Source organism: Panicum virgatum, chromosome 9N (genome assembly GCF_016808335.1).
Source record: "Panicum virgatum strain AP13 chromosome 9N, P.virgatum_v5, whole genome shotgun sequence".
Classification (NCBI taxonomy): domain Eukaryota; kingdom Viridiplantae; phylum Streptophyta; class Magnoliopsida; order Poales; family Poaceae; genus Panicum; species Panicum virgatum.
The window spans coordinates 56530122-56544398 of record NC_053153.1 but is presented as its reverse complement, the minus strand read 5'-3'; the positions used below and the strand labels follow the sequence as shown (position 1 = coordinate 56544398).

General features: G+C 45.6%; 1 protein-coding gene across 1 annotated transcript; it reads right to left on the bottom strand.

The window, feature by feature from the left end:
• Positions 1–1827: 1827 nt before the first annotated feature.
• LOC120691076 (arogenate dehydratase/prephenate dehydratase 6, chloroplastic-like) lies at positions 1828–3682 on the bottom strand. The gene has a single exon (XM_039974040.1). It carries the CDS (start codon positions 3516–3518, stop codon positions 2241–2243), a length of 1278 nt encoding a protein of 425 aa, XP_039829974.1. The 5' UTR covers positions 3519–3682; the 3' UTR covers positions 1828–2240.
• Between the last annotated feature and the right edge of the window lie 10595 nt (positions 3683–14277).

The window sequence follows — 14277 nt, the reverse complement described above, 5'->3', positions numbered from 1 at the left end:
CTCGGAATCATACAGCTTGTCCTGTGGGGCCGTGGGGGTCAAGCTGACTTCCCTCGCGTGACTCGAACAGCAGCCAAGGAAGTATCCCAAAAAAAAAAACAGCAGCCAAAGGCACGGTAGGGAAAACAACAAGTGCAGACGCCGCTGTCGGAATCGCATCGCCCAACCGGCACGCTCTGATTGGCCTCGGGCATGCGTGGTCCAGGCCAAAATTTACTGGTGCCAACCAGGGTTAACCATTTCGTTTTCCGGTCAAATCCCGGTGTTTACCGGAAACGAAATTTCGTTCCGAAATTTCGGTAAATTTCGGCGAATTTCGGTGAATTTCAGTCGAAATTTGTTGAATTTTGAATTTGAAAACGAAATTTTCCGAAAAATACCGAAATTTCGAATCCCGGTAACTAGCGGAAACGGAAAATTTTCCGAAATTTCGGCGAAATTTCGCCGAAATTGTTAACCCTGGTGCCAACTGCCACCAACCAAACACCGGGGCTACGGTAATCGTCGTCGGTCCAGGGCACGGCCGGCGGCGATCTTCCGGCCCTCTCCTTTGATAAGCTTTCGGCGAAGAGAACGACGGTAGGTAGAAAACACAAGGCTGCAGCTCTGGCCTGGCGTGCGAAATCCTGGTGGGGAGGAGCTCGTGGCTTCTGCGGCCTTGCTTTTCCCTCTGCGGCTCTGCGCTGTGGTTAAACTGGAATTACCCTCGTTTTTCCTGCGACTCCGGTGGGATCTGGTGATAACGTGGTGGGAGAAGATCAGAGGACTCGCTTATTTTGGCACTGTTTAGATCACGACATGTAAACCCCGTAAATAAAAAAACATCACATCGAATATTTAGACACATGCATAGAGTACTAAATGAAGTCTATTTACAAAACTTTTTACATGGATGGGCTGTAAATCGTGAGACAAATCTAATGAGCCTATTTAATCTACAATTTGCAACAGTGATGCTACAGTAATCATCCGCTAATCATAGATTAATTAGCATAATTAGATTCGTCTCGCGATTTACAACCCATCTGTACAAAAAGTTTTGTAAATAGACTTTATTTAGTACTTTAAATTAACAAGATTCCATCACAAAAATTTTTACGTTCCATTTAAACACGATCTTTATAAAAAAAATAAAAAGAGGACTCGCTTATCAGCGACGGCAACGTCGGACCAGATTTTTTTTTCTTCAGCATGTGCAGAGGGTAATGTCCATTGGCCACTAGCATAGCATGCCGCCAGCCCGGAGCCCACCAGGTCACCACTCACCAGGACCACGTCCTTGCTTGGGGTAGTTTAAACTTTTGTTACTGCTATTCGAACGATATACTTGATACTTCCTTCAAAAGTTATTTTGCTTTATTCTAAATCAAAGTAGATTAAGTTTGACTAAATTTATATAGAAGAATATTAACATCTAATAAATCAAATAAGTAAACTATGAAAATATATATCATAACAGATCTAATTATTTTCATTTGACATTCAAAATAATATTATTTTTTCTATAAATTCAGTAAAATTTACAACGGTTTGGCTTAGAATAAATTAAAATGTTTACATGTGGAGGGAGCAGCTACTACATCTCGTGAACCGACGGAGTGCTCCAACAATGAAGCACAGATTGTGGCATGCTGATTCCTGATCCCACGGAGCCCCACTTGGATTCAGACATCAAGATTCAGATTCGTGGAGCCTCGGCAGAAGAACGATTTCCAGATCCACTACTAAAATCGTAGAGATATGGTCTCGTACTCCCTCAGCAGAGACTCGTTGAGCTCCTTGGATGTAAGTGACAACAGCGGTGGATCTGCACAAGACACCGCTCAGTTACAAAGCTCAGTGCTGAAAGCATTGCAAGATGGACACTGCAAAAGGATCCTAGGCTGCAGACTGCTGTACAAAAACTGAAAGCTTGCGCTGAAATTCTAGGATAACAAGATTACAAACGACCCGGTCATGGCCAAACAGGACATCTTAGAACAGACACACTTCAGCTGGTATCATCATCACCAGGCCTGAATCTATGCACAAACACTCCCTGCACACATCTAATATAATCCAGCAGCAATAGGAAGATTCTTAGCAGCAGCAAGCAAGCAAAAGAACTAATCTCGCTGAAGCTAAACGCTAGTAGATCCGATAGCTTCGCCCAATTTTAACAGCGAGATTGCGGCTAGTCACTAGCTATCGATTCCATCAGCCCCGATCCGCACCACGGCGATCCTGTCCTCCTCCCCTCCTCATTGCAGGTCGTAGACGGTGGTGTCGGCGGCGTAGCAGCCGAGCACGCGCACGAACACGGCGAACTTCTCGATCTCCTGGATGGCCTCGCGGACGCGCGGGTCGTGCGCGGTGCCCGCGCAGTCCACGTAGAGGACGTGCGGGAACGCGCGCAGCGTCGGCGCGCCCCGGGCGTTCGTGTCCAGGATCATCACCGGCGGGCGGGCGCCGGCCCCGGCGCCGTCGCCGTCGTTGTTGATGACCTCCAGCTTGGTGAGGTTGATGTTGCGGGAGGAGAAGGCGGAGAGCACCTTGAGCAGGACCATCAGGGAGCCGCCCCGGTGCGCGACGACCATGCTGGTCTTGGCGTCGGCGTCCACGGGCAGCGCGACGGGCGACGGCGGCCTGGAGAGCAGCAGGAAGCGCGTGACGTTCCAGGACTCGTCCTGGAGGCCGTGCGCGAGCACGTCGAGGCCGTACAGGTCGGCGGCGCGCGGGCTGGCGATGGCGGCGGTGTCGAGCATCCGGTTGGAGCGCAGCATCTCCACGGCGCCCGCGGTGTCCTCGACGGGCTCGCGGTCCACCCCGAGGCGCGCCAGCGCGCGGCCGCAGTGCGCGAGCGCCATCGGGTGGCTGATGACGCGGCGCACCTCGGCGGCGCGGACCCCCGGCATGGCGAGGAGGCAGTAGTGCACGAAGAGGTTGATCTCCTGCGCCACCACCAGGCCGTGCCGCAGCAGCAGGTCGTAGTTCCGCAGCGCGGTGCCCTCCATGGTGGACTCCACGGGGAGGATGGCGCGGTCGGCGGCGCCCCGCTCCACGGCCGCCAGCGCGTCCGCGAAGGTCCGGCACGGGAGCGTGTCGCACCCGGGCAGCGCCGTCTTGGCCGCGAACTCGCTGTAGGCGCCCGGCGCGCCCTGGAACGCCACGCGGAGCCCGGAGCCGTCCTGGCCCCCCGGGCCGCCGCCGCCCGTGCTCACCGAGAGGTGGATCCGGTCCGAATGGCCGTTGACGCCCTTGTTGCCGTTGACGTGCCCGTTCACCCCCTTCTTGCTGTTGACGTGCCCGTTCACCCCCTTCTTGCCGTTCACGCCGTCGATGAGCGCCTTGCCGTTGGGCGGCGGCGGCGGCGGCTTCTTCTCGGGCGCGTGGCCGTTGACGCCGTTGGCCTTGGCCGCGGCCTTGGGGACGAAGGAGACGGAGGAGGAGGAGGAGGAGGAGGAGGGCCTGTGCCTGGTCCGGCGGGGGTTGGGGAGGAGCAGGTGCTTGGGGAGGTTGAGGGAGGAGGTGTATGCCATAGAACGCCGCGGAGCAGAGGTGGGGAATTAGGAGGGGTGGGGTGGGTTGAGGTCGGGCGCGTTGGGGACGGAGGGGGTGAGCTTAGCAGAGAGGGGTGGTGGGCGGAGGCTGTTGACTATTATAACCCCGGCTGCGGCCGGCGTCTCCACCGGGATTAATGCCGAGCGGCCAAGCGAGCAGGCCGGCGGTGGTCCGGTCCGATGGCCTTTGCTGCCTATAATTGTCCGGCAACCCGGTTGCTTGCTGCCTTGGCCTTGGCCCGTTGGCCGCCGTCCGGCTTTGTGTTTCCTGTGGATGATTGCGGTTGCGGTTGCGTTTGCTTTGCTTTGCTTTGCTTTGCTTCTGGAAGAAGGTTTGGAAAATTGTGATCTTGTCTTTTATTTCTAGATCAAACTAGCAAGGTGCTCCGTACAAATAGCACGAGTAGCTATTTTTTCCATTTTAACATTTAAGTTTTTTACTTCAAAATAATTTGTGAAAATATTATTGATTTCATTGTTATTCTTTTGTTCAAATAGCACGGACCATGGTGTCACATTTTTTTATCTTCATATTTTGGGTAGAAGATGAATTCTTAGTAAAAGTAATACATTATGCAGAAATATGTCTTTTATGCGTACTGAAAGTATTGTAATTTTAGTCTTATATTGTGAATTCCTTTTAGAGAGTTTTAGGTACGGTGATAGCTATTTTTAAGGTTAGAAGTATTAATTTGTTAGTAGTTTTGTGTAGTGTGTATAGAATAAAAGCTTGTGAATGTAGTCTGGCCTCACTAAACCAAATTCTTATATCTAGCTAGGGTGCCTATATTTGACTTCTCTGTTCAATCTTGTATTGGCGGTGGCGGATGCATTCATCGGCCTTGTAGTGATAGCAACATTGGGTCTTCAATTTTGGTGTCAAGAGACATACTTTGCTGAAGGATGTGTTTGCCATAACTGCATCCATGGTGCCTCTTGCCGCTGTAGCCACCGATGTAGGTGACGACATCATAGAAGTTAAGGGTTTCATTGTTGCAAGCTCCTTCTTATGTAACAATGTGATCGTGATAATAGATAGATCACATCGGTTTATGCCTATATATTTTTTCTTTTGTTTTCTTACCAATGAAGAGTTCCTTCTATCCTATTTCATCGCGAATTTTAATTTCCATATAGAATCTAAGTCATAGTAATCCATATACGACTACAATAAATCTAATCTTTTCTTTTTTATTATTTTTATATACTCTTCTAATACATCTATCGGTTGTAACTTGCATATATTCTTACCAACAATATATATTTTCCCTAGTTTCCACTGATTAGATCTGAGCGTTATTCAAGTCAGGCCCAAAATGTATGCAACTAAATTCGGTCCAAACTTCCCATATAGTTCCATCCTATGGCCAACTTTCAAACCGAGCTCGAGCTTTCCACTATTTTCTATTGAAAAATAATTAAATTATAATATCGGGCCATGCTCTCATGAGGCTGATTGTCAAATCTGGTTTCCTCTGACAATCATGACCCTACAATGGTGTGGCAGGGCAAGACCGAATAAGTTCGAGCAGGGTCTAAAATGCTTGTGTTTACCACCTTATAATTGATAATTTATTATCCCGCAACATTAAAATGGTAGTTAATATATTTATACTACAATTTTTATACTAAGTACTCTCTCTATTTTTATTTATGTGTCGTATTATGTTTGCCCTAAATCAAACTTGGCAAACTTCGACCAAATTTATAGAAAGAAATAATAATGTTTACAATACCAAATTTGTTTTATTGAATCTACCATAAAGTATAGGTTGATAGTGTATACGTTAGATAATATAGTTGTTACTATATTTTTCTATAAATTTGGTCAAAGTTAGTTAAGTTTGACTTAGGATAAACCTAATATGGTATGCAAATAAAAATGGAGGGAGTAGATAGATAAGGGTATCGAGCTATTTTATTATTTACATGGACTCTTTAAGTTATTGTAGACTAATAAATCCAACTTCACATATCCTTTTCTTTTTCTAGATTAATATTTTAATCTTTGGAAAATTGGATCCATAAAAAATCTAAGTTTTAGAAAAATACTATTGAAAGATTGTATTGTATATTTTTACCATTCCACGTTAACTTCGAGAAAAGAGAAAAGCTCACACACTTATCTAATCACTGGCCCTATAAGCATTTCATCCAGGCTTTCCGAGCTCCGGCACCATGTACATCTTCGTCTGCCGACTTCCGCACCGTAGTTGACCTTGGTCTGCTCCTCGACCCCATTTTTACCATATCTGTGCTCACCTTCTGCTCACCTTCTGCTCCTTGGTCTTGTGCCATGCAACTTTCTTACCACCTGTGATACTGGCTCCTCGACGATGCTAATGGATTTGCGCTCCTTGTCATGCTCCGTGCATTCCCACGCTATGAGGCCAGCAGTGGGCCTTGTTGTGCGCCTGTCACACCAGGCCGCGCTCGCTTTTGGCCATGACGGAGTGCTCACAATTGTCAACATGCCGATATAGCTTCGCGTGCCAACTCATGCACCCTGCATCCGTGGCTGCGTGTGCAGAACAGGGATGGTGAGGATAGCTTCTTCATGGGCTCATGACTGCTGAGGATTATTGGTGAGATGGACTGCGGCTGATGCAAGAGGTGCTTGTCTTGGTGCCTTGCTCCATGTGTTTTGACTTGGGATGCGTGCAGATATTTGAGTTGGATGAGTGCCCGAGTTGAAACAAAGGAGTAATCTTTCTCATAAATTCTAGTGTTTTCCTTATCCGATTGATAAGACAATTTCATATTTCTTTTGTCGAACGTGGACTCTCTAGGTTAGCCTAGACTAAAATTATCTTCTTATTTCTTATTTTGGGAAGGACTCTTTAGTCATGTCCTAATTTCCTTATTTTTTAAATATGAAATTAGCTATTTACTAATTGTATTTGATATGGACTTTTGAGTACTCTGGACCGTCAGATATTCATAAAATCTAACGATGTAAATCCTTCTCTTTTTTAGATTAACGTGGGAATTTCTAAACCCTCTCAACGAATGTGGTGTAGGTATTTACTCCCATGGTCCCTTCCATAAAAATTATACGAATCTTAAAGCAAAAAATCATCAATTAATTATTTTCTAAATTATTTTCGTCTAGGTTTTATCTGGGTCTGGCCCTACTCGTGCCCAGCCCGTGCGCAGGTGAATCCAATCTCTTCCCATACTGTTTTCCGAATCCGCACTCATCTTCGACCTATTTTCGCGCTGAGTCTGGACGCAGTTGACATCCAGCCATCCAGGTCGACTACGGGCGACGTCTGGCCACCGCCTTGATCTACACGAATGCACATCATTTTTTTTGCCTATCGTTTTGCAGTGTTCAGGCCCGGCTACTGATTTCGTTGACTTGTACAGCTCATCTCCATCATACTCCAAATGAAGGTTCGAGATGGCGATGATAGATGCAATCCGTTTGTGATTGATTATAGCGCGTTGCATCTAAATGGCTTTAGGGATGCATTGCATCCTTCATCTGTTGTGGATAGTAATGCCAAAGCTGTTTCGTTCTGGCAATTAATGAAGAAACCACCTGTTCTAATAAGCAAATCACCTGTTTTATGTTTCTATGAGTGATTGATTATAAAGTTTTGCGGGCAGAAGGAGCCGCCGTTCTGACATCTAAGCGACTAACGGAGATCGAGATGAAAGTAACCTGGGCTAGGGATATGGATGCGGGCTGGATCCGGATGAGGACTATAAAAATTTAACTAAACATATTTAATTAATAAGTTATTTTCTTTAAAGATCGTGCAAATTTTTATGGAGGGGATTATCATAGCAAAACTCGTGTATTTGATATGGACTCTTGAGTATTTCGGACCGTCAGATGTTCATAAAATCCAACGGTGTAAATTCTTCTTTTTTTAGATTAACGTGGGAATTTCTAGACCCTCTCGGCGAATGTGGTGGCTTTTTTTAACACTCCCTTAATAATATAAAGATTTGTGAGCTTGTCGACGACGACAAATCTTCCATTCGTGTCGCTGTCACTGTTAAAATTTAAATTTTGTCACTACTAAATCTGCGCCTGTCGGCTAGAGCTTTCGTTCATGGTTTCACTAATCACTACCCATCTTCCTTGATTATTGTTGTTGTCCACTGACCGCCTTAGCCCCGAACTGACGCGAGCTATGGCCCTGTTTGGATACTCTAACTGAGTTAGAGATTAGAGTTAGTTTCTAGCTCATGATTAATCCTGAACTAACTTTAACTAAAGTGATGTTTGGATGAAAGGATTAGATTGACAATAAATACATTTTTCCAATCATTTGACCTCTTTCCTGTAGGATTTGGTGTTGCTGGCTCTTGTGTGGGTGTAGTGTGCTGTGAGAGCGGCGGCGGAGCTGGGCCGGAGGCAGCAAGGAGCCGGCGAGGGCATCGTGCAGAGCCTCAATGACTGCCGGTAGGAGCTCCTCGCGGACTCCCCAAGCAAGCGCACACCAGCATCCTCTTCATCCTCACGCGCTGCACCCGCCTGCTCAAGTTCCGCAAGAAGGCCGCCGCCGTAGTGGAGGGGGGTTGCCGACGCGGAGGGGGGAGGGCGGCCTGGCGGCGCGAATCGGCTCCTCCGGGGCCGCCGGCTCTCCCAGAGGGGACCCTAAGACATGGATTTGGGAGGGTGGCCTGGCGGCGCGAATCGGCTCCTCCGGGGCCGCCGGCTCTCCCAGAGGGAAGATGTGGATCTGGGAGGGTGGCCTGGCGGCGCGGAGGGGGGAGGGCGAACTGGCAGCGTGAATCGGCTCCTCTGGCGTGGCGGGGGGATGGACGGCCACGGCGGCACGGGCAAGCTGACGCGCACACCCTCCTCCTCCTGCTCCGTGACGGCGATGGCCGCCACCTCGCCCTCCTCGCCACTTCCGCGGCTGTCGCGCTCAGCGTCGCTGCAGGGGCTGCGCGCCTGCTCTGCTATCGCCTCCACCTCCGCCGTTCGCCCGGGTCCAGGTCCGTGCAGTGGTTCATCAGCGACGACAACGACAAGACCCAGAAGCGGGCGGACAAGGCCGCCGCCATCGCCGCCACCGCCGCCGCAGACGGCCGCGTCGTGCACGAGGGCGCCAGGGCGGGGGGCGCGCCACACATGGATCCGAGGATGGGAAAGAAAGAGGGAAAAAAATGGGACCCAGTCCAATCTAATCCCAATAACAATTCCTTGGAGGGGATAGGTTTTTTGGGTAGGTTAGATGCATCTAATCCTGTCTAACCCTCCTGTTTGAATGTTTTAGGGTTAGATGAGCTCTAAAAAACCAATTGTAGCTCTAACCCTGACATCCAAACAGAAACTTGGTTTCGATTCATCGTTTCAAGCTCAGGATAGGAAGACCTGCACCATTACTGGTCCATTATTGATCCCTCATCACTAACCCCAATTGCAAAATCGGATCTGCATGATCTCTGGCCACTTGGCCTGACGTGATAACACTGGTTCCACTTACACCTACTAAGACGTAAGACCTGTCATCTGTCAAGAGATGAGCTCCTTCCTTTCAGCACGGGTTAGAAGCACGTGCTACGATACTTTGGATACCAGAACCTGCACAAAGAATCAGTTACAGGCTAAAACACGGACAACAGCAGCGTCGACTTCCCAACGACCGCTCCCGACCCAACCAGCCGCTCCAATCAGTCAGTCAGCGCCGGCTCTTGAAATCTGCATGGTGAGGTGGCCCGGCCGGGGCCGTCCAGCGTTCGCAAAATCCCCGGCCGCGGATGCGCGGCGGCTTCAGCCTACCTGATCTCGACGCGTGCCTGCTCTCCTCCTGCGCTGCGAACATGGGGGACATGAGATGAGAGCTCCCCACGTTTTATTTTTTTCCCTCGGCGGGGCGGCCCCGCCTGACGCTGTGACGGCGAGGCGGGGGTCCCATCTTCGCTTTCCCAATTGATATCGGATGGCCCGATGCGATTGCGCCGGCGTTGCCGTCAGGATTTGACGGGATGGCGTTGCCGAGCTGCTGATAAGTTCTTTTTTTGCGGCAAAAAAAGGTGCTGATAAGTTCGAAGGAGTAGTTCCGGATTGGCCCGTCGGTCAGATAAGAACGGTGCGGGTTAACGTCCCGGTGGTCCACCGTTGTGACCCTCGTGCCACGCCGACGAACGGGTGACAGTGAAATGCTCTGCTCAATTTCTCAGAGCATCTCCGTCTCCTTGTAAGAGAAATTCCCAGATCTTTTGCCATCTTCCCTTTTTTCCGCCCACCCTTCTCTTTTTTTTAAAAAAAAAGCACTCAGAAGCACTAGGAGTCATTTAATATTTTGAACGCCCACGCTGACCGGACTCAATGCAAATGAGGTTGTCCGAGAAGACTCGAAACGCGACATACTGAGACACTCACACCACACACACGCATACACTCACTCACGCCCGCCTCAGCATCCGGTAAGAAAATCCCGCGCTGAACAGAGCTCGAACGCGGGATCGGCGGCCTCCACAATTGGAGCGCGCGCCAACCGAGCTAGGCTCGGTCGCTTCTCTCGCCGAATGACTTCCACCCAGCTTGTATTTTTTTTCTTCTGAAACCCAGCTTGTAAACCGGTAATTGTTTGAACCAAGGTGAATAAACTGAAAATGGGAAAAAGCGACTCGCTTAGTCGCTTGGGTTGTTGAGTGTCTCTGTGCGTGTGCGTGTGCGGGAGTGACGAGATGGACGAATGGCGCCGGTGGATTCTGCTTTGAGATCCACCCGTGCCCATGGGAAATTAACACCAAGTCACCAACAACTGCATGTCCGTACACGCTTCTCGGTCACCACGGGTTGGCTTGCACGTTCATTTTGTTCGTTCCCATGATGCGCTAATCACAAAGTAACAGGGCAATGGACAATGCAAGGTGGCGGCTGCACACACAGTCCTATAGAAAATAGGTGATGGAATCACCCCAACTATTGCTCTACTACTCCCTCCGTTCCAAATTATAAATTATTCCAAAAATATTAGAGAGTCAATTCAAAGTTTGACCAAAATTATAGAGAGAAACACAAATATTTATGACATTAAATAGGTATACTATAAAAATATAACTAATAAAGAATCTAATGATACTTAATTGATATCGTAAATGTTATTATCTTGTTGTATAAATTTGGTCAAACTTAAAAAAATTTGACTCCCCAAAATTTTTAAAATGACTTATAGATTAGAACGGAGGGAGTACTACACTACTTATTCGCCCAGATACGTGCTAATTAAAACTCCTTCATATTGGAATAAGGCGATACAAAAGAAGTCACAAGTGATTGCGACTCTTTTACGAAAGATCGCTATCGAAAGGCAATTAGTTGGCACCCGTGGCAATTCGTAACTTTTTTTTTTACAGAGTGTATACGGCTCTCCTGGGACCGAGGAGTCTATTCCCGTCCCCATCGTGATCACCAGGTAGCTATGCTAACGCCTAAGGATGCAAATTGGTACCTAATGGTATTTTTAGATCAGCCAATTAATTATGATGGTATGCCACTCTAGTTCATTTTTCATCTCAAATTATTTACATATAATGCCATTTTAATTTATTTTTAAATTTATTTTATCAACTTTTTGGATCGATCCAATGATTCAAAAATTATCTAACTTGCATCCCTTCTAGCGCCCCGTGATCCTTGAGGAACAATACTCGGCAGTGGCATGATACCATAACCTCAGCATACCGAAGCTTGCGAAGCTGAAGCGCCATGCACCCATAGGTTACTTGATCGAGGTGTAGTAGCGAGGCTAAGCAAATTGAATTGAGGTGTAAAAAATTAGATCTAATTATTATTGTAAAATTTCGCAGATCTAATAACCTCTAGTTATTACTTACCTTGGCCTCTGTTGAGGTGTCTTGTACCAGGAGTTCCAAACACATGCCCGTAAGGCCGCAATATACCCCCCCACCCCTCGTGAGGATCCTTTGCAGTACTGCCCTCTGCAATTGAGTCCCTGACGTGTGGACCCGGCTCCAAATGTCAGTGAGGGGGCAGAAAGGAGTTGCTCCCCCCCACCAACCGTTCATATGTGGTGGCGCGATTTGATGTCTGTTCCGATCCAGAAAAAGCCAAAATGACAGCGAGGACGAGCGTACCGGTTAATTCAGACTTCTAGAGCCCATACGGGATGGTAAAAGGTTTCAAATTTTAGTCTAGATAATTTAAGAGCTCTTATTTTAGTTCTAAAAGGACCGTATTATTATTCTATAAAATTTTAAATTAAAATAAAAACATATAAAGATCAAGTTGGATCGTGAAAAAAGTACCAGAGCCGGTACCTCTAATAAGCCTAGAGCACCAAGAAACAACTCCTTTTTCTTTCTTTCTTTTTTGTGAAAGGAAGGAACATTTCCTTTTCGTTTTCGAATTCCCTACTGCTCCAATTATTGATTGGCTCTCTAACGCTTTTATTCTTTCTACTACGTGGGCAGGCAAGAATACGATATGTGTTTATTATGTTATCATGTCGATTGGATCCACTGTTCATATTATCATATATAAATACCTCCCAATATCTCTCCAAACATTATAAAATTCCTCTATATAACAACGTGTTTTCAGCTTCTGAGATTTGGCTTCCCACCAGTCTCGGGCCAGCGGCCGCCGCATCATGCCATACTTTCTCGTCGCTGCGCGGTTTGTTTAGCCTAGGCATCAGCGGTGATTGAACCGGTTCTTGATAATTCATAGGGTCTATATGAGTCACATCTGATCAGAATGGTGATTGCAAATTACTATAGCAGACTAAGAACATCTCCAAGAGTTCTTGTATTTTAGATGAGTTAGCTAAAAAAAAGAAAAAGAAGACAAAAAATTGCTATTCAACAAAAACTATATCGACCTCGTCTTCTATTCTCGTTTTCTATCCAGAGGGTGTCGCAGGCCATCTTTGCCTAGTGTTGAGCGCTAACCATCTCTTTTTAGATTTTAGAGGAGCTGTTGGATTTCGTTTTTTTTCGCTAGCTATTTTGTTTTACATAATAGCTATATCAGGATTTTAGTTATTTATAGATAAAAGAGCTATTGGAGATATTCTAACGAACGAGCAATGGATGGATGGAGAACAGAGCGAGAGACGCTGCCCACCCAATCAACTATTACCACCGTTAACTCAAATAAAAAACTATTACCACCGTACCATAGCTTCTGCTCGCATGTGCAATTTTTAATTGGCAATACATCGACTCTCAAATATATGCCGACTTCTTTCTTTGTCCTTCAAGATTCGTATTCTCCGGTAGGTGCATATTAGATGAAGATTCGGTCACTAGGGTGTAGGCAATGTCATCAATATTCGGAATTTCATATGCGATAGCGGCGTCACTGAAAAGTGGAAAAATTCTGGTAAAAATAATAATAACTTATTTCGGCTTATCTACTTTTAGCATATTATTCCAGTTTATTCTCACTGACCAAATAGTACTATTGAATAAACCATATGGAATCTTGATATTCCGCAACATAGTACTTCCAACTTATTCTCTCTCACAAAATACTATTAAACTATGTGTATATCCCGCGCATTTGCGCGGCTAGTATTGAAAATTCAAAAATTTGCATGTCGTTGTATCCTTATTTAAAGATTATATTATTTTTTTTACCATACATCACACTGTTAATTATCGTTAATTATATCTTACTGTTGGTTAAAAAACAATTCAAATATGATCTACCTATAATAACAATTTGATTTGTTGAGCTTTAATAATATTATGCATATAATTATTTTTATTTTTCATTTTATTTTGATTAATTGTTGTCAGCATTAGTTTTTATTAATACTATATATTTATAACGGATACATAGCTAAATGATATTTTATATTTAATTTTCATAATGGTATTGGTGGGTGATTTTTAATTAGGCACAGGGGTATTTTAGGCTAATTTTATCATAATGACAATGGTGAGTAATTTTTATTTTTCTATTTTTCTCCGATTAATGTGGGATTTTTTAGGCCTTGAGAGCGAACGTGGAGGCTCCGTTTGTTGGCCAAATATTAATGGCTAGTATTGAAAATTCAAAAAATTTTATCCTTACTTAAAGATTATACTATTTTTTACCATACATCACTCTATTAATTATCGTTAATTATATCTTACTGTTGGTTAAAAAATAACTCAAATGTGATCTACCTATAATAACAATTTGATTTGTTGAGCTTTAATAATATTATACATATAATTATTTTTATTTTTCATTTTATTTTGATTAATTGTTGTCAGCATTAGTTTTTATTAATAGTATATGTTGATAACTGATACATAGCTAAATGATAAAGGAAGCTCAGATGGAGGATTAAAGATTGGTATGGATTAAAGGTCGCAACAATGAAGACAAAGCCCCAGATTTCAGAGTAGATAAAGATGGAGTCTTGTGGTTTAAGAAGAGATTATGTGTGCCTAAGCAAGGTCATTTCCGCAGGACCATCTTGGATGAAGCCCATAACTCAGCCTATTCCATTCACCCTGGCACTACGAAAATGTACCTGGACCTTAAGGAGAAGTATTGGTGGAATGGTATGAAGGGGGATATCGCTCGATTCGTCGCTCATTGTGATGTGTGCAAAAGGGTTAAGGCAGAGCATCAGAAACCCAGTGGATTACTCCAGCCGTTGCCGATCCCAGTATGGAAGTGGGATGAAGTTAGTATGGATTTTATCACCGGTCTACCAAGAACCCAGAGCGGTCATGACTCAGTTTGGGTGATTGTTGACCGACTCACTAAAGTGGCACACTTCATCCCAGTGCGTACCACTTATGGAGG